Source organism: Babylonia areolata, chromosome 34 (assembly GCF_041734735.1).
Source record: "Babylonia areolata isolate BAREFJ2019XMU chromosome 34, ASM4173473v1, whole genome shotgun sequence".
In the NCBI taxonomy this organism is placed as follows: Eukaryota; Metazoa; Mollusca; class Gastropoda; order Neogastropoda; family Buccinidae; genus Babylonia; species Babylonia areolata.
The window spans coordinates 15273413-15294888 of NC_134909.1; the positions used below are offsets into that span (position 1 = coordinate 15273413).

At 45.6% G+C, this 21476-nt stretch overlaps 1 protein-coding gene across 1 annotated transcript in view; it reads left to right on the forward strand.

Moving 5' to 3' along the window:
* The window catches only part of LOC143277386 (sortilin-related receptor-like), a 125447-nt gene that overhangs the window by 93126 nt on the left and 10845 nt on the right, over positions 1–21476 (forward strand). The window contains exons 39-45 of the mRNA XM_076582169.1: positions 2293–2397; positions 3116–3204; positions 5566–5767; positions 9083–9195; positions 10619–10808; positions 13032–13138; positions 15747–15912. Coding sequence (XP_076438284.1) covers positions 2293–2397; positions 3116–3204; positions 5566–5767; positions 9083–9195; positions 10619–10808; positions 13032–13138; positions 15747–15912 — 972 coding nt within the window. The remainder of the gene's footprint in view (positions 1–2292; positions 2398–3115; positions 3205–5565; positions 5768–9082; positions 9196–10618; positions 10809–13031; positions 13139–15746; positions 15913–21476) is intronic.

Below are 21476 nucleotides of genomic sequence, written 5' to 3' on the forward strand. Positions count from 1 at the left end.
TATGTTCCTGCTTCCATAACCCACCGAACGCTGACATGGATTACAGGATCTTCAGCGTGCGTATTTGACCTTCTGCTTGCATATACACATGAAGGGGGTTCAGGCACAAGCAGGTCTGCACATATGTTGACCTGGTAGATTGGAAAAATCTCCACCCTTTACCCACCAGGTGCTTTTACCGAGATTGGAACCCGGGACCCTCAGATTGAAAGTCCAACGGTTTAACCCCTCAGCTATTGTGCCCGTCAAACTGGAGATCAAACTGAGGAAACTTGGGCCAGAGTCCAGTGCTCTGTTCGGCCACTGCATCTGTCAGAATGAATAACCAATAAGGTTATGAAATATTCCTTGCGTGACGGGTGCAATAGCTGAGTGGTTAAAGCGTTGGACTGTCAGTCTGAGGGTCCCAGGTTCGAATCACGGTGACAGCACCTGGTTGGGTAAAGGGTGGAGATTTTTACGATCTCCCAGGTCAACATATGTGCAGACCTGCTAGTGCCTGAACCCCCTTCGTGCGTATATGCAAGCAGAAGATCAAATACGCACGTTAAAGATCCTGCAATCCATGTCAGCGTTCGGTGGGTTATGGAAACAAGAACATACACAGCATGCACACCCCCGAAAACGGAGTATGGCTGCCTACATGGCGGGGTAAAAACGGTCATACACGTAAAAGCCCACTCGTGTGCATACGAGTGAACGCAGAAGAAGAAATTCCTTGCGTTTATGGGTATGAGGGGCTAGCGACCCCCTCACAGACGGACATTACGGAGAGACTGTCCAAGAAATGGACGGTGCCGTGACCTGGAGGCAGACCAAACGTAAAGAGGAGACAGGCCACACTTGAGACAGCTGGAGCCAATGGCATAGGACTGGAATGGCTGGAGAGCACTTGCCTTACTACCCCAGGGAGAGTCTGTGAGAGGATTCAAATTCTGCTCTCACCCTTTCTCCCAAACTTGACTGGAAAATCAAACTGAGTGTCAAAGTAATTTGGATGACACAATGTCCCGTGCTTTGCAGCACGCACTTGACACACTGTGGCCACAAGGGTGTTGTCCTCTGGCAATTTTCTGTAGAAGAAATCAACTCTGATAGGCACACAAATATATCAGCTTTGTTGTTCAACCAGGAATCCTGCATCTGCCGCAGCTTCAGCTGGATGGTGCAGCGTGCGCTCTTCAGTATGTCTTTCTTTGACTGTGACTTGGGATCTTCAATGTGGGCTCTGTAGGCTTGGTGTTTGTCTTCCAGCAGCTGCTTGATCTCAGTGCAGTTCTCATCAAACCAGTCTTTGTGCTTCCTGGCAGAAGGCCCCAGGCACTCCATGGCAGTGTTGTACACCATCTCATGCAGTACGCCACCTGCTGCCTCCACATTCTGGTTGTCCAACACGGTGGACTCAAGGCGTTCCTCCAGGGTGTCAGCGAAGCTCTGCTTGATGTTGCCTAGCTCCAGCTTGACATTTAGGCGTTTGGGTGCTTTCATGCCCAGAGGCCGTCTCTTGGGCTGGATGGGGAGGTTGAGTTTGGAGACGATAAGGCGGTGGTCTGTCCAGCACTCGGCGCTGCGCATGGCCCTCGTGACTCGTACGTCCTGCCTGTCCCTCTTCCTGACAATGACAAAGTCGATGAGATGCCAGTGCCCAGAGCGAGGATGCATCCATGACGTCCTGTTACGGGACCTTAAGGCCTGACAAAGCGCACTGGGTTATGCAGCCGGTTAGGCATCTGCCTAGCAGATGTGGTGTAGTGTATGCGGATTTTTTTTCTAAATGCAGTGAGAAACTGAAACTGAAACAGTCAGCTGGTTACCGGGATGACTGGAGAGTGCTTGTTGGCGGCCTTAATGTCCACAGGCGGAGCAACACGTGGGTGTGATGTGTGTGTGTGGGAGGGGGGGTGCGTGTGTGGTTGCTGACAGTGTGGGTGTGTGCAGAGATCCCAGCTGTGATGATTCGGCCGTATTTTGTTACGCTCGATCGCAGTGTGGACTGACGCTACGCCAACGTCAAAATTGTTCCGACAAGTTCATTTCCGCCAACAGCACGCGGTCACATGCTTTCCTGTCGTAACGTTACCCAGACGCTCTAGACCTGTCATTCCAATGGCCAGGGCAGCCAGCAGTTACACTGTGTTGCAAGGAGGCCTTGTAGATAAAATGTACGTCTGCTGATGTGGCTTGGAGTCTGAGTGTTTCTACGAAATTTGAAATGTTGCTGCTGAATTTCCTGAATTTTCCTACAAACACTTGACAGGGGTTGGCATCTGTGTGTGTGTCATCTGTGGGCAGTTGACCAGCTGTGTCCCGGACAGAGAGTGAGTTTCACGGTGGAGGCGGACTATGGGAACAATAACTACAGCCTGATGTCTAACCCCGCCACTGTCATACTGGGAGGTCTGTGTGTGTCTGTGTGTCTGTGTGTGTGTGTCTGTGTAAGTGTGTGTGTGTGTGTGTGTGTGTGTGTATGTTTGTTGTTTGTGTGTGTGTGTGTGTGCAAGTGTGTAGCGTGTGTGTGTGTGTGAGAGGTGGTGGGGGGAGTAGTTTGCCCACTTGCCCCTCACACAGTCACGTGCGAAACCCACATATACATAAGCTTGCATGCGTTTGTGCCCCAGTCTGCATACACTGCAAAATACAATTCCATGTGCAAACACACACACGCATACACATACGCACGCACGCACGCGCACACACACACACACAAATACACGCACGCACGCACACACAAAACAGAACACATGCAGAGATTGAAAAGAGGCATTTGTCTGGATGTTTAAAAAAACAACAACAGTATATGTAGGGGGGGGGGGGGGGGGGGGGCAGAGGGGGGAACAACTTGAACCGCCAGTACAGAAGCATGAAGTTAGCTTGTTCTGTTTTTGTTTGTTTTATTTTATTTTATTTTTTTGTTTTGTTCTATTTCTTTTTTTCTTTCATCTACTTTTTCAAATGTCCATTATTTTGATTATTTTAAAGTAAGGAATGGGAGACAGTTAAAAAGCAAGCGCAAGGGTGTTGCAGGAAAAGAATATAGACTTTGCTTGCTTGGTTATTGACTTATTTTTAGGGATTTACAAAAAAAAAAAAAAAAAAGTTTTTGGTGTTTTTGCAGGACAAGCACAGCCAGTGGTGCAGAATGTGACAGTTCAGCCCAGCGGAAAACGAAAGGTCATTGTGAGCTTCAAAGCACCTCCCAACGTGGTCAGTCGGATGTCTGGACGTGCGAAAGAGAGCAAGCAGATGTTTGATTTGATTTGATTTGATATGGATGTATACTTATACAGCGCCTATCCTTGGTCAGAGGCCAAGCTTTAAGCGCTTTACAAACTCAGGGGGGGGGGGGGGGGGGGGGGTCATTTTCACAGCAGGCTGCCTACCTGGGTTGAGCTGACAGACAGTTGCCTTTGGGTAGTTCATCATCTGTTTCCTGTGTCATTCAATGGGATTTTCAGGCACACGCATCTCCACGCTCAGATGTGTAGTATCTTACATGTACGCACACATGTTTTCAGTGTGTTTTTTTTTTGTGTGTGTGTGTCTTGTTTCAGTTGTTATTAGATTGAGGAAACATTGCCTGAATTGTTTGATTTTCCTGTCAAACATGGGAGAAAAGGTGAGACCAGGATTCAGACCCCAACTGTCACGGACACTGCGTTGGCAGATAAGCGTCTTAACCATTCTGCCACCTTGCGCCTTACCAGCAGTATCAGGCGTATTAGTGAATCATAAAAGATCCGTTTTTTTTTTTTTTACGTAAAAAAAAAAAAGGCATTAATCTGAGTTGTGGCTCTGACTGTTAACAGAACCTCCAGTTGAGCTTTGATCATTGTTCATTTGCTTTTACTTGAAAGGGGGGTTGCCATGGCAGGATCAGATCAGGTGATGGACTACTGATGCTCCCAGTTTCCAAAATTTCCTGTCTGTTTCTTAAAACGTTCTGCTTTTGTCTATTAGGGTATGACAGGTCCGAAGTAGGAAGGGCAATCAGCAATACTGAACGCCCCCACAACCCCCCCCCCCTCCCATGAAAGAGATGTACAGAGGGAATTCAAACGCTGTTCAGTGTTGTCTAGATGTTGTCTTGATGCAGAGAGAAAATTCAAACGCTGTTCAGTGTTGTTTAGATGTTGTCTTGACACAGAGAGAGAAAATTCAAACGCTGTTCAGTGTTGTCTAGATGTTGTCTTGATGCAGAGAGAAAATTCAAACGCTGTTCAGTGTTGTTTAGATGTTGTCTTGACACAGAGAGAGAAAATTCAAACGCTGTTCAGTGTTGTTCAGATGTTGTCTTGACACAGAGAGAGAAAATTCAAACGCTGTTCAGTGTTGTTTAGATGTTGTCTTGACACAGAGAGAGAAAATTCAAACGCTGTTCAGTGTTGTTTAGATGTTGTCTTGACACAAAGAGAAAATTCAAACGCTGTTCAGTGTTGTTCAGATGTTGTCTTGACACAGAGAGAGAAAATTCAAACGCTGTTCATTGTTGTTTAGATGTTGTCTTGATGCAGAGAGAGAATTAAAGTGCAGTTCAGTGTTGTTTAGATGTTGTCTTGATGCAGAGAGAAAATTAAAGTGCAGTTCAGTGTTGTTTCGTTGTTGTCTTGACGTAGAGAGAAAATTCAAACGCTGTTCATTATTGTTCAGATGTTGTTTTGTCCATCTTCCAGTCCTCCAAGGTTTGTTCCTTGCCAAGTTGTTTTCCTTTCACTCTCCTTTTTCACTTTCTTTTACTTTTACCCTGTGGGTTTTTTTTTAGCTGACTGGCTGGTACGATTTGCTGGAGTGGACTTGGCAAGAGATTTAAGTTGTTGTTGTTGTTGCTGCTGTTCTTGTTGCTATTCTTGTTGCTGTTGTTGTTGTAGTCAATGTTGTTTGGTCATTGTCCTGTTGTCACCATCGTTGTCGTCATTGTCATTGCTGTTGATTTCTATTGTCATCATTGTCGTTCTCATCATTACCTTTTTGTCATTGTCACCATCATCATTGTTGCTACTGTTGGTGCTGTAGGTTTTTTTTTTTTAACAAATATGTTTTATTTAGGGGGGGAAAAAAGAAGAAAAAAACTATGTTTTCACTACACATACTTTACCGTGACCCACTAGTGCAGACTCCGGCAGTGAGTCCGATTCATGTCCTGTGCAAACTGCTATCCGCCTATGCGTAGAAAATGAAAGTAGCTACAGCCGATAACCTCCTGGAAGTAGGTTACCTCCCCTCTGTATCCCTGTCCAGCTTCCTCTTTTTTCCAGCAGCCATCTTGACTCCTGATCCTGTGCTCTTCATACGGCTAATTTTTTTTCATATTTCTGTCTGTCTATCGATTCTTTGACACTCAAGTTTTGTATCTGACGAAGACTTGTATCAGGTCACAAACTTACTTAGCTCGTTTGGCCAGTCGAGCTAAAATTATGGCGCAATCTCAATCGTAAAGGCCCTCTACCTCGGGTTCTGTCACAACAGGTATAGGTACAGTATTTGGGGCAGAAATTAAGCCTTGCGGCCTTTCCACACCTCCTCCACTCCCTCCGGTCTAGACCCCATGTATTTGTGTTGTTGCCCCAGAAAAAGCTGACGGTGTACTGCGTGGCGGAGCAAGAGCCGGACCTGGAGACGTTCTTCCAGAAAGCCCAGCGCTACACCACCTCTGACCACGGCATGCTGGAGGTCACGCACCTGTACTCCTGCGAGCGCTACTTCTTCCGCGTGGGGTACGGGCCGGACTTGTGCCCGGTCAGCAGCACCGCAGTGGCTCACACGCAGGAAGGTACCGTGACGCTGCTTGTCGTTGTTTCAGTTTCACTTTCGCTTTCTCGAGGGAGGCGTCACTGCGTTCGGACAAATCCACATACGCAAACACCACATCTGCTAGGCAGGTGCCTGACCAGCAGCATAACCTAGCGTGCTTGTCCGGCTTTGAGTGCATGCTTATATATTTGTGTACTTGTCGGAGTGGATTTTTTTTATTTTTTAATTTTTTTTACATATTTTTGCCAGAGGACACCACTTTTTTTTTTGCCATGGGTTCTTTTTCAGTCCGTGCTGCACACGGGATCTTGGTTTATCGTCTCATCTGAAAGACTAGACACTCAGTTTCCAGTCAAACTTGGGAGAAAGGGCGAGAGTGGGATTCGAACCCACACCCTCACGGACTGTCTGTATTGGCAGCTGAGCGTCTTAACCATTCTGCCAGCTTCCTCTCCAGACCGCTGTTGATGGTGATGATGAAGATGATGATGATGACCTTGTTTTCACTCAGGAAGGGAGATGGTAGAATGGTTTAAGATGCTTGCCTGTCGGTGCAGTGTCTGGGTTTGTCTTGTCTGCTTCTTCTCTTCTTTTCATTTGGGAAGGGAGGTGGTGGATTGGTATTTCTATTTGTTTTTATCACATCAGATTTCTCTGTGTGAATTTGGGCTGCTCTCCAGGGAGAGCGCGTTGCTACACTACAGCGCCACCCATTTTTTTGTATTTTTTTCCTGCGTGCAGTTTTATTTGCTTTTCCTATCGAAGTGGATTTTTCTACAGAATTTTGCCAGGAACAACCCTTTCGTTGCCTTGGGTTCTTTTGCGTGTGCTAAGTGCATGCTGCACACGGGACCTCGGTTTATCGTCTCATCTGAATGACTAGCATCCAGACCACCACTCAAGGTGTAGTGGAGGGGGAGAAAAAAGTCGGCGGCTAAGCAGTGATTCGAAACAGCGCGCTCAGATACTCTCGCTTCCTAGGCGGACGCGTTACCTCTAGGCCATCACTCCACGTATGGTTGACGTTTATCTACCAGTACAGTGTCTGTGACGGTCTGGGTTTACCTTATCTAGGTTTATCTTAACTGCAAATATAGCGTCTGTGACAATCCTGGGTTTGAATCATAGTCTATGCCCTTTCTCAAACGTTTTGACTGGAAAATCAAACTGGGTGTCCAGTCATTTGGATGCGACGATAAACCCAGGTCCTGTGAGCAGCACGCACTTAGCGCACTCAAAAAGAACCCATGGCAGCATAAGCGTTTTCCTCTGGCAAAATTCTTTGAGCTACTCTAATAGGTATGAATGCACTCAAGGCCTGACTAACATGTTGGGCTGTGCTGCTGGTCAGGCATCTTTGCCTGGCAGATGATGGTGTAGCACACATGGATTGGTCCAAAACGCAGTGACGCCTGCTTCAGAAACCGAAACTGAAACTTTTCATTACATAGCGAGCAGCCATTTGTTGATGAGTCTATCATGCTGATGCATGCTAGGTATTCTTACGCTTCCATAATCTACCGAACGCTGACATGGATTCCAATATCTTTAACATGCGTATTTGATCTTCTGCAAGTGTAGGGGAGGGTTAACTTACTCTGGACGATGGAACGCTATAGCATTCCTGATGTAAGGTAGCGTTCCAGACGACGGAACGCTATAGCGGGTTCGACAGTTAAAATTTTTTCCACGCTTTCCTCATAGGGTAGCATAACAATTGCAGCTACACTGAGCATTGCAAACATGTCAAGGGTTGAATGGAAAGTTTCTTCATTAGATTCCATGACAACACACTCCACAGCGAGTTCAGGACCCCACACAACAAGCTAATCTGCATACGTATCAAAAATGGCGTTGCAGGCGATACAAGTGGAAATTTTTGGAGCAAACACACTAGATCACGACAGCGGCTTTTACCGCTGCTGAAGTGATTGAAATGCTTCAGACAGAAGGTTTCAACATCGACGAGGATGATGAAGATGTTGAACAAAGTATCTGCAGTGAAGAAAGCTAGCTACCAGCAAAAAAAAAGTACTTAATAGTGACTCAGCTTCTGAGAGCAGTGAAGAGGGAGGGTGGTGGGTGTTCACACAATGTGAGGAAAGGGGTCAGTGGGTCAAGTACAGTGAGTTTCATTCAGTTACTTTATGTTTTGTATTTTTTGTGATTTTTTTCCTAACCCTAACAAATGGGTCGTCTGTAAGGGAAAACGAGGGAGAAAACTATTCGTCCGGAGGTGAGTTAAAACGGGAGAAGGAGAGGATTGGGGCTCCACCTTTCTTCCTGTGCCGAGCTCTAGACACAGTGGACACAGTGGCTATGAATTCACCGCCCTGATGTTCCTAAAAGGCTGTTTAATGATACAAAGTATACCCTGACCCACTGGTGCAGGCTTTAGCAGGGGGCCTGATTCCCTGTCCTGTGCAAACTACAAGTACAACACCCAAGCGGAGAAATGGAAAGAATCTGCAGCTAGTAGCCTCCCTTAGCGTGTTACCTCCCTTCTGCCTGCACGCGCAGAGCCCTCTTTGACAGCAGTCATCATTTGTTTCCTGACCCTGTGCTCCTTTGCGGCGAATTTTTCTTCTCACATCTTATTTCTTTTTCCATGGTTTTATTGATGCCCTCGTGTTGCATGTTGCCTTGTCTTTCAGGAGGACGCAACACTTTCTTTTCTCGCTTGTTTGGGTGATCAGGTGAAAAGTAAGCCCAGATAAAAGTAGCCTTTCAACTTTCAATGCATGCTGTAGTAGAGGTTGTCAAAAGAATACTTGTATTGCTGTTTATTTTATTTTATTTTATTTTATTTTATTTTTTTTCATATTTAGCATTTTACAGCGACACAAGATTTTTGTGGTCAAGTGTGTTGGCACTGCATGATCTTCTTCTTCTTCTTCTCCTGCGTTCACTCGTATGCACACGAGTGGGGTTTTACATGTATGACCGTTTATACCCCGCCATGTAGGCAGCCATACTCCGTTTTCGGGGGTGTGCATGCTGGGTATGTTCTTGTTTCCATAACCCACCGAACGCTGACATGGATTACAGGATCTTTAACATGCGTATTTGATCTTCTGCTTGCATATACACACGAAGGGGGTTCAGGCACTAGCAGGTCTGCACATATGTTGACCTGGGAGATCGTAAAAATCTCCACCCTTTACCCACCAGGCGCCGTCACCGTGATTCGAACCCGGGACCCTCAGTTTGACAGTCCAACGCTTTAACCACTCGGCTATTGCACCCATCGCACTGCATGATAAATGTCCTTTATTATAAGTAGCAGTGGTATTGAGACAGCATCGTAGTGACAGATGCTGGGTGTCTGTGACAGATGACACGGGTGCCCCAAAGCATCTGCGCTTCAGGTTTGAGTACCACCCAGACGGACCGATCCACATCGTTCTGACTTGGAACGCGCCTTGTGACATGCAGGCCAATGCTTTGGTGAGTGGTGGTTCTTTTGTGTGTGTGTGTGTGTGTCTGTGTGTGCGTGCGTGCCTGCCTGTGAGTGTGTGTTTATGTGTGTATGTGTGTGTGCGCGCCTCTGTGTGTGTGTCAAGTGTGCGTTAATGTGTGTGTGTCTGCTTGTACATGTGTGTGTGTGTGTTTGTGTCTGCATGTATTTGTTGTTTGTGTGTCTGTGTGGATGTGGATGTGTGTGTGTACGTATATGTGTTTGTGTGTGTGTGTGTGTGCGTGTGTATGTGTGTGATGGGTAATAGACTAGAAAATGCGTTCACAGTTTGTAGACAGGAAAATCAGGGTTTGGCAGATGATGACCAAAAAAAGAAAAAGGAAAACTGCTTGATGTTTTTTTCTCTCCCCCCCAAAGACAGTGAATTAGCGTCACCAGAGTTTACAGTTTGTTGTCCCAGTCATAGTTTTCATGCAGCAAGTGAGAACAGTGCCTGTCTCAGTTGTGGTGCACAACAGGTTAAATATCGTGGTAGGAAGTCCTGTTTACTGACTGACTTCACAAACCTGGAACCCACATTGAGTCGTTCTTCGACCAGTGCGCTGGCCAAACGGTTAGCGTGCTGGATTCTTCTCACCTGAGTTTCCTGAGTTCAGTCCTCAGTCTTGACGCACCTGATGGATAAAGGGCAGAGACTTTTCCAGTCGTCCCCCGGGTCAACGTATGTGCAGATTGTGCTCGTGTGTATGCACATGCAGGTCAAACGCACACGTTAGTCAAAGATCCTGTAATTCTGTCAGTGTTGGGTGGGTTATGGAAGCAAGAACATAACCAACGTGCACAGCTCCAAAACTTGAGTAAAAGGCTGTGTACGTAGTGTGGTAAAAACAGTCACACATGTAAAAAGCCCGCTCCTAACATGTGTGTGACTATGAGTGAATGTGGGAGCTCTTACTTAAAGCCCACTCTTACATGTATATGAGTGAATGTTGGATCTCTTACTTACCTTGCATTACCTTACCTGACCTGACCTGACCTTAACGTACCTTACCTTAACTTATACCATACCATACCATCCCTTACTTAACCTTGCCTTACCATACCTTACCTTATACCTTACCTTACCTTTTACCATACCTTACCTTACTTTACTTTACCTTACCTTAAACCTTACCACACCTTACCTTAAACCTTACCATACCATACCTTACCATACCATATCTTACCTTACACCTTACCAATACAGTACTGATATATACATACATACATACATACATATATGTATATATATAATATATATATACACACACACACACACACACACACCTTAACAGCGCCAAACCCTTATCTCACCTTCCACGCCTTGTGCTGTGTTACCCTGAAACCTGACCCTGACCCCGACCCTGACCCTGACCCCGACCCCGACCCTGACCCTGTCCCTGACCCTTTCAGAGGTACCTGGTGAAGACGAGGCGGGCCGGGCGGGTGGCAGACCAGTCGGACATCGTGCCGGAGGAGCCCACCCGCAACAGCACCGTGTCCTACATGGTGACGGACGTGGTGCGGGGAGAGCTGTACACCTTCCAGGTCCGCACCATAGTCGAGGGGGCCGAGATCTCCCCGGGCCTCAAAGTCCGCGTCCGTAAGTTGGTGTGGTGTGGTGTGGTGTGGTGTGGTGTGGTCGGACGGATTTTGTGGATGGGGCTGGGGCGTGGGAAGGGGTTGTATTGTGTGGTTGTGTTTGTGTTACATTTGTGTTAAACTTCATACTTTAAGTGGTGTGGTTGGACGGACTTTATGGAGGGTGTGGGGGTGGGAGGGGGTTGTATTGTGTGGTTGTGTTTGTGTTACGTTCGTATTATACTTCATACTTCCTTTTAAGTGGTGTGGTCGGACGGATGGACTTGTGGAGGGGCTGGGGGGAGGGAAGGGGTTGTATTGTGTGGTTGTGTTTGTGTTATGTTTGTATTGTACTTCATATTTCCTTTAAGTGGTGTGGTCGGACGGACTTTGTGGTGGGGCTGGGGCGTTGGAAGGTTGTATTGTGTGGTTGTGTTTGTGTTACGTTCGTATTATTCTTCCTTTTAAGTGGTGTGGTCGGACGGACTTTATGGAGGGTGTGGGGGGTGGGAGGGGGTTGTATTGTGTGGTTGTGTTTGTGTTACATTCGTATTATACTTCATATTTCCTTTAAGTGGTGTGGTCGGACAGACTTGTGGAGGGTCTGGGGGGAGGGAAGGGGTTGTATTGTATGGTTGTGTTTGTGTTACATTGTATTATGCCTCCTTTAATAAGTGGTGAGGTTGAGGGACTGGTCTTGAAATGATGTTGTGTGTTTTGTGTTGGTTGTGTGTTGTGTTTTATTGTATTGTGTTTGTGTTGTGTTTGTGTTCCGTTGTATTATACATACTTCCTTGAAGTGGTTAGGTGCATGGAATGGGGAGAGGGGTACCGTAGCATTGTGTGGTTGTGTATTGTGTTGTGCTGTGTTTGTGTTGTGTTGTGTTGCGTTGTGTGTGGTGGACGTACAACGTGTTTTCCCGTGGGAGGGGTAGCATTGTGTGGTTGTGTATTGTATTGTGTTGTGCTGTGTTTGTGTTATGCTGTGTTGCATTGTGTGTGGTGGACGTACAATGTGTTTTCCCGTGGGAGGGGTAGTATTGTGTGGTCGTGTATTGTGTTGTATTGTGCTGTGTTTGTATTGTGCTGTGTTGCGTTGTGTGTGGTGGATGTACAATGTGTTTTCCCGTGGGAGGAGGGGTACCGTAGCATTGTGTGGTTGTGTATTGTGTTGTGCTGTGTTTGTGTTGTGTTGTGTTGCGTTGTGTGTGGTGGATGTACAATGTGTTTTCCCGTGGGAGGGGTAGTATTGTGTGGTTGTGTATTGTGTTGTATTGTGCTGTGTTTGTATTGTGCTGTGTTGCGTTTTGTGTGGTGGATGTACAATGTGTTTTCCCGTGGGAGGGGTAGTATTGTGTGGTTGTGTATTGTGTTGTGCTGTGTTTGTGTTATGCTGTGTTGCATTGTGTGTGGTGGACGTACAACGTGTTTTCCCGTGGGAGGGGTAGTATTGTGTGGTTGTGTATTGTGTTGTGCTGTGTTTGTGTTGTGCTGTGTTTGCGTTGTGTATGGTGGACGTACTGTGTGTTTTCCCGTGGGAGGGGTAGCATTGTGTTGATGTGTGTTGTGTTTGCGTTGTGTTGTGTTACATTATATTATACTTCCTGTGTGTGGTGTGGTGGACAGACTGCGTGTTTTCCTGTGGGAGGGGTAGTACTGTGTTGATGTTTGTAGTGTGTATTGTATTGTATTGTATTGTGTTTGTGTTGTGTTTTTGTTACATTGTGTTATGCTTCCTTAAGTGGTGTGGTGGATGGACTGGGTCTTTCTCCAGGGGGAGGGGTTGCATTGTATTGATGTGTGTAGTGTGTATTTGTTGTGTTTGTGTTGTGGTACATTGCGTTATACTTCCTGTGTGTGGTGTGGTGGACAGACTGCGTGTTGTCCTGTGGGAGGGGTAGTATTGTGTTGATGTGTGTAGCGTGTATTGTATTGTGTTTGTGTTACAATGTATTAGACTTCCTTAAATGGTGTGGTGGATGGACGAGGTGATTTCCCAGGGGAAGGGGATAGCATTGTGTTGATGTGTGTGTAGTGCGCATTGTATCGTGTCGTGTTTGTGCTGTGTTGTGTCGTGTAACGTTGCATTATACACGGATTTCTGCATTGGTGGAAATGTGAATGATAACACAGCCGTGGCAATAAACTGTAACCCTCTCCTCCTCCCCCCCCTCCCTCCGTCCTCCCACTCCCCCCCCACCTCTGGTGCCTCCCCCCACCCCACCCACCCCCCAACCTTGTCCAGCTCCCTACCCACCCCCGGACATGTTCAGTTGGGAGAAGGAGCCCAACTCCGTGGTGCTGATGAAGTGGCAGATGGCAAAGGACCGACCCGATCACCAGCACTTCCAGGTCGGTTGTCGCAGCATTCTTTCACATTCACACACACACACAGGGCTGGGGATAGATAACAGTGCTTAGAAGATGCTGTTGCCTGGACATTGACAACAATCTTTATCATTCCTTTTTTTTTTTCTTTTTTAAAATTTAATTTGATTAACATTTTTTTTTTAGAATACATTTCAGTACAAAGCATCTTTGTTACTCCAATTGGAAATTGTGTCAGATTGTACAATGCAGTACAGTGTGTTTGGAAATTACATTATGGATCATCAGAGACAGCTCCCACATCTGTTCTGGTTCAATCCACATGCATGCACATTTGCATGCACATGTACAAACATACATGCATGCACAGACACACACACACAACACACAAACACATGCACGCAGAGCACACAGAGCACACACACACACACACACACACACACACACACACACACACACACACACAGATTGAAATTGGTGGTCACACACACACATACACACACACACACACAGACACATACACACACATGCATGCACATGCGCACACACACGCACTTCACGCCACACACACACACGCATGCACGCATGCTCTCTCTCACTCACTCACTCACTCAAACACACACACACACACACATACACACACATACACACACACACACACACACACACACACACACACACACACACACACACACACACACCACACACACACACACAACACAACACAGCGCAACACAACACACATACACGCACACACACACACACACACACACACACACACACACACACACACACACACACTTCACACCACACACACACGCATACACACGCATACACACACACACACACACACACACACGCTTCACGCCACATACACACACATACACATGCACACACACACACACACACCACACACACACACACACACACACACACACACACACCCCCTCATCCCTGCTGATGAGAATGCTCATCAATGAAGAGCTCTGTCACCTCAGTGTGTTCAGACATGGCTTTACAGGTCAGGATGTCGGGCAGCGTTATGTTCAGATCTGAACTTCTCCCTCTTGGGGATTGCACTGCGTTTGTTGGGATAGACCAGGGTGCTAGTCACAGATGCATAGGGGAGGTAACCTACTTCGGGAGACAAAAAAACTCTAAAGTTTATAAAAACCTTTTTGGTAGTAAATGAATCCTCTTTGTTTAGTGGGATACGACGTTTCGAACCATAGGCCCGTTGTCGAGTGATGAGAAGAGGAAAGTGTGAATAGGAAAGCCTGTGTGAGAAATGGTGTGATGATATCTCACTACTTTCTGTTTTGATGGACCATGCACACCAAAGCGCTTGATCACTTGAATCCTGCAGTCAATTTTGTCTTCTTCCCTACTTCGGGAGGTTATCGGCCATAGCGACTTTTGTTTTCTCCGCATAGGCGGGTAGTAGTTTGCACAGGACAGGAATCTGACTCCCTGCCGGAGTCTGCACTACTGGGTCACAGCTAAGTATGTTACTTAAACGTAATTTTAGGAAGAAAATTTCCTTTAACACCACTGAAAAGTGCACACACACACACACACACACACACACACACACACACACACACACACCTCATCACTGCTGATGAGAATGGTCATCAGTAAAGAGCTTGACACGTTCGCAATGCCCAGTGTAGCTGCGATTGTTGTGCTACCCAGTGAGGAAAACATGGAAAAAATGATAATTGTGGAAAGCACTATAGCGTTCCATCGTCCGGAGTGAGTTAAAACAGTGGAAGGAGAGGACTGGGTCCAGCCTTCCATAGCCAAGCCCTGGACACAGTGATGATGATGTTCGTCCTTCCGATTCGAAGATGACCATGGCTTATAACAAATCAGATGGAAGATTGGTGGCTGTGGGTCCGGAGGTGACTGGTGAGGCCAATCCGGGCCCTGAAGGCTCGCCCACATGTGGGACACAAGTGAGTGGGTGCTGTCGTGGCAGTGGATGTTGCACGGGCCTTGCGCACAGCACGCTTTCATTGCACTTTGGTGATGCACCTGGCTTCGGCTGCTCAGGCTCCTGTGGTGATCCTGCTGCGCCATGCTGGACGGTCCAGAGCAAGTGTCTCCCAGGTGTGCTGGACACAGTGGGTGTGAATCCATTGCCCCTGATGGCCATATAGGCTGTTGGACCTTTTTTAACTTTGTGCTTGTTCAGAGATGCCAACTGTTACGATTTCGCCATATTTTGTTATGCTTGATTGCAGTTTGTTCCGACATTACGCCAACGTTGAAATTGTTCGGATGAGTTCATTTTCGACTACATGCTTTCCTATCATAAAATTACACAGACGCTGTAGACCTGTTGATCACGAGGCCAGGGCAGTCGCGACTAACCTTGGTCTCATGCGATGATGCTCAGCTAATCGCGTGCATGTTTACACTGAAACAGCATTGAGTGGACCAATCGGCTTCATCGTTTGCACAAACAAGAAAGAACGTGGCTTCTGGCAGCAGTTACTCTGTGTTGCAGGCAGGCCCAAGTGTTTGTATGCCTTGTAGATAAAATGTACATTTGCTGATGTGGCTCGGGAGTCCCAGTGTTCCAGCCAAATAAAACTGTTCCTACCAAATTTCCTGACTGTTCCTACAGGGCTACAACGTGACGGTGTGGCTGGAGGACGCGGTGGTGGCCAGCAAGATTGCCCAGATCACACAGCTGGAGCAGAGCCTCAAGCCAGGCTTATGGTACACCATCACAGTGTGTGTCACTGTCAGCAACGGACCTCCCGGAGACCTCTTGAAGGCTCGCATACGCTGTGAGTAGCTGTCATTTGACGTTTGACATCGTTGCTTTTAGTTCAGCTGACCGCACAGCACTGCCTGACAAAATGATTAAAAAAAACAACAACGGAACTGCATTACAACACAAAACTGTCATATTTGGGGGGAAGCCTGTAAACCAGTAGAATTTATGGCATGCATGTACAACCACGCTGACTGAATTTTAAAGATTCAACCGCGTCAATCACAAAACTGTCACATCTGGGGGGGGGGGGGGGGGAGCCTGTAAAACAGTAGAATTTATGGCATGCATGTACAACCACGCTGACTGAATTTTAAAGGTTCAACCGCGTCAATCACAAAACCGTCACATCTGGGGGGGGGGGGGGGGGGGGGAGCCTGTAAAGTAGTAGAATTTATGGCACGCATGTACAACCACGCTGACTGAATTTTAAAGATTCAACCGCGTCAAACACAAAACTGTCACATCTGGGGGGGAAGCCTGTAAAACAGTAGAATTTATGGCATGCATGTACAACCACGCTGACTGAATTTTAAAGATTCAACCGCGTCAATCACAAAACTGTCACATCTGGGGGGGAAGCCTGTAAACCAGTAGAATTTATGGCATAGAAAAAACTAAACTGCGTTACAAAACACAAAACTGTCACATCTGGGCGGAGGGGAGGGGTGGGGGGAGGGGGGGGGGGGGGCGGGGGGGGGGGGAGAGAGCAGTCTGTAAAACAGTAGAATTTATGGCATGCATGTACAACCTTGCTGACTGAATTTTAAAGATTCAGCCACGTCAATCACAAAACTGTCACATCTGAAAAAGAGGAAAAAAAGAACACGAGAAAAACCCTGCGAAACAACACAGTTTCTGGTACGAATGGCCATGTACTTAACGCTCCAGCAATACTGTTCTGTACACCCTTTACCAGGCAGCAGGAAAAACAAAACAAAAAAAAAAAAAACTTTCTCCCCTCACACCACCCCAGTCCCCCGATTGAACACTTATCGTCATCTGTCTTTCAGTCAAGACGATTAAACCCGCGCACGGGTGAAAGAACCCACGGCAACAGAAGGGTATTCCTGGCAAAATTCTGCAGAAAATTCCGCTTTCATAAAAAAAAAACAAGTACACTTTGGAGACAGGAAAAAAAAAAGAGGAAGAAAAAGAAAAGGATGGCGCTGCTGCGCTTGTGGGACACGCTCTGCCAGGGGAGAGCAGCATGAGTTACAGAGAGACGTGTCGTGACAAGAAAGTGAAACAATACAGTGTGATACAATGTTAACTCACTCAGTACGGCCAGTCCTCTCTTCTCCTCTACACAGACCCCTCGGGATGTCCAGTGGGTGTCTGAATGACCCAACCTTTAGCTTCCGTCGTCAGAATTGTGGTATTCTTTGTCATCAACATTCACCTCTTCAGTATAAGAGCGTTCTGCTTGCAATATTTTGATGATGGTGATTGGGGTGAAACGCTGTTAACGTCGTCTCTTTCGCCGTTCGTATGGAGAGAGTTAAACAATACAGTGCAATATGATACAGTCCAATATGATATCAACAGTTTACTGGAGTTGAGATTCTTGAAAGGCTGAATACCGTAGTTCAGTACAATCACACATACATGTGCTGTGTTGCGCTGTCATACATACATTTGTTGTGTTGCACTGTCATACATACATTTGTTGTGTTGCACTGTCATACATACATTTGTTGTGTTGCGCTATGTGTTGCACTATTATACATACATAGAATAGAATAGAATATGTCTGTATTACCAAGTGTACCGGGGTCACAAGGAATATTTGGGGGGGGGGGATAGTACATAACAAGATACGAACATAATCGAAAATCATACACAAACACAGATACAGTAGAAATTAGGATACATACAAGTGCATATCAATATAAAAACTTGTGCATACTCACACATGCACACACACACACACACACACACACACACGTTTGAACAGAAGCTGCATATTACATGTGGATGGGGCTGATAACTAAATCTTTCAGTAGATGGTTGTTGGTTGCACAATTCTATTTATCACACTGGATTTGTTTGAGAGACAGGGCATTGACTGCTTTGGGGAAAAAAGCTATTGGCGAAGCGATTGGTTTTTGTTCTTATACATCTGTACCGTTGACCAGAGGGGAGCATCCCCAAAGCTGGATGTGATTCGTCCTGGCTGATTGATTTTGCTTTTTTGAGTAGCCACTTATGTCTTCTAGAGAAGGTAGATCAGACCCGGTAATCTTGGTGGCAGTACATGTGTTGTGTTGCACTATCATACATACATGTGTTGTGTTGCACTGTCATACATACATGTGTTGTGTTGCACTGTCATACATACATGTGTTGTGTTGCACTGTCATTCATACATGTGTTATGTTGCACTATCATACATACATGTGTTGTGTTGCACTATCATACATACATGCGATGTGCTGCACTATCATACATACATGTGTTGTGTTGCACTATCATACATACATGTGTTGTGTTGCACTATCATACATACATGTGATGTGCTGCACTATCATACATACATGTGTTGTGTTGCACTATCACACATATATGTGTGTTGCACTGTCATCTAATGTCTACATATGTATGGCTTGGAGCCAAAATTTACTATCTCTAGATAGTCGATTGGTCTTTAAATGATCTGACTGTAAAAACCAAGAGCTTGTCGTGAACAAGTTTGTAATGGATATGTAGTGGAGATTATGCTCTTTGTAATTCTGTAATATGTTTTTTTCAGGTAGTGTTTTATAGTTTTTGTCATATAATCAACTGATAATAAGTTAATCGCCTACGTAGAGATAGACCATTTTGGCTCCAAGCCATCGAATTATAATGGGCATTTATAAATAAAATGTTCTTCGCCTTCAGCAGTATTACAAATATCACAGAGAATATTTCCATTTTCAGCAAAAGACCGTCTAAACAAGGAACCATTAATGTAGATAGAACACCAAGACGCAATTTTACCAAGCAGTCACGAAGGGAGGGAGGGAGAGAGAGAGAGAGAGAGAGAGAGGGGGGGGGGGGGCTGAGAGAGAGTCAGAGATTGATTGATTGATTGATTGGGGGCATGAACTAGAATGCCATTGATTGTATAAGGCCACTGGCCCCGTTACAAAGGAGACATGTCGCACCGACATTGGCTTCAAATCAAATAAGTATCAAACAGTTGTAAATCAAACATTCATGTATAAACTGTTGATTATAAGCTGCAATTACGCAATTCAAATGCTTTACACAACAAGCATTGACCCCGGGGGGCTCATTAGACCCCCACCCTGTAGGGTTTCGTCAAGAAAGCAGTTAAAACAAACTGTGTTTAAATCGGTCAACTACGTTTAGAGAAATCGTAATTTATCCATTTTGACCTTTTTGACCCTAATGGGTGTGACCTTGACCTTTCGTGCTTGAAAAGGTTCGTGTGTCTATCTCTTAAGGTTGTGATCTCATACACCAAAAATGAAGAGATTTCGTTCAGTCAGTTCTGAGAAAATGCCCGAACAGGTAAATTGCCATCATCGGGTTTGAACCACGAATTGCCCATTCGCTGTTGGTCCTACGTGGAAATGGTTAAGGATACTTCAGGTAGCGCTTTCGTCAAGGAACCCATTAAAAACAACTGCATTTAAACCGGTCAACTACTTTTAGAGAAATTGCAATTTATGCGTTTTGACCTTTTTTGACCCTAGTGGCTGTGACCTTGACCTTTCGTGCTTGAAAATGTTCGTGTGCCTAGCTTTTAAGGTTGTGAACTCACACACCAAAAATTATGTGATTTCGTTCAGTCAGTTCCGAGAAAATGCCTGGACAAACACACACACACACAGACACACACACACATACACACAGACACACAGACACACAGACAGAGCGATTCCAGTAGACCCCCCCCCTCCCCTTCGGAGAGGCGGGGGTCTAAAAAAGAACATAGTCTGCTAATTAGGTTAGGCGATGAAGTTGCCATAAGAATACAAAACCGATTAACTGACGGGAATCTAATGATTTTCTACAGAGAGAGTCAGAGAGAGAGATAGGGAGAAGAAGAAGAAGAATTGCTGATACTGACACCGAAAAAATGCAGAAGCCCGTTTATAAGTTAGTTGGGCTTGGGTTACTCCTTATATCCGAGATCTCTGTTATAAGGAACCTCGGTTATAAGGAGTAAAAAATTTGGTCCCCGAGCGCTCCTTATAAGTGGGCCCGAGTGTATTAGGTGTGTGTGTGTGTGTGCGTGCGCGCGCGCTTGTCACTTCTGTCTCTCTTTGTGTGTGTGTGTGTGTGTGTGTGTGCGTGCGCGCTTGTCACTTCTGTGTGTGTGTGTGCGTGTGTGTGTGTGTGTGTGTGTGTGCTTGGGCGCGCCAACACGTGAGCTTGGTCAAAACAGTTTCATTATAATATGTATGAGCAGTTTTGATCCGGATTATTTATTATTTTATTTGTTCGTTTGTTTGTTTACTTTTTTAATTTTTATTTTATTTTATTCATTTACTTATTTATGATTGAATGGTTCAATCTCTTCTTTTGTATTCATGAAATATTGTTTGAGTCAGTTTATTGATTGACTCGTTGATTGATTTAACGATTGTTCTACGGTCTATCTGTCCGTTAAATTATTCATCGTCTATAAAGCCAACATAACTAATTTTAACAAACACGTATAAATGCATAAAAGAATAACACGCAACAACAACCAATAAAGAACAACAACAACAAAAACCCCTCAAAACAGTGACAGTTAAAATATACGATATCGTAATCATAGTTGTTGACACGTGTCACATACAGACAGGAACACTTCAGAAAAGGAAGGAAGGAAGAAAGGAAGGAAGGAAGGAAGGAAGGGGCAGAGCAAGAAAGAGAGAGAGAGAGAGATCCATCTGGTTCAGGTGGTACTGATTCTGGTTCAGGTGGTACTGGTTCAGGTGGTACTGATACTGGTTCTGGTACAGGTTGTACTGATACTGGTTCAGGTTGTACTGATTCTGGTACAGGTTGTACTGATACTGGTTCAGGTTGTACTGATTCTGGTTCATGTGGTATTGATACTGGTACAGGTTGTACTGACTGGTTCTAGTAATTCTGGTTCAGGTTGTACTGATACTGGTTCTGGATGTACTGATTCTGGTTCAGGTGGTACTGGTGGTACTGATACTGGTTCAGGTGGTACTGATACTGGATGTACTGATTCTGGTGGTACTGACTGGTAGTACTGATACTGGTTCAGGTGGTACTGATACTGGTACAGGTGGTACTGATACTGGTTCAGGTAGTACTGATACTGGTTCTGGTGGTACTGATACTGGTACAGGTTGTACTGATACTGGTTTTGGTCGTACTGATTCTGGTTCAGGTTGTACTGATACTGGTACAGGTGGTACTGATACTGGTACTGGTGTATACAGGTGGTACTGTACTGTCTCTGTCTCTTTGTTTTTCTGTCGAACACACGCACATACACACACACCGGCGTGTGCACACACACACGCACACCCACACTCATTCATTCATTCACTCACACGTGCTCTCTCTCTCTCACACACACACACGCATACACACACACAC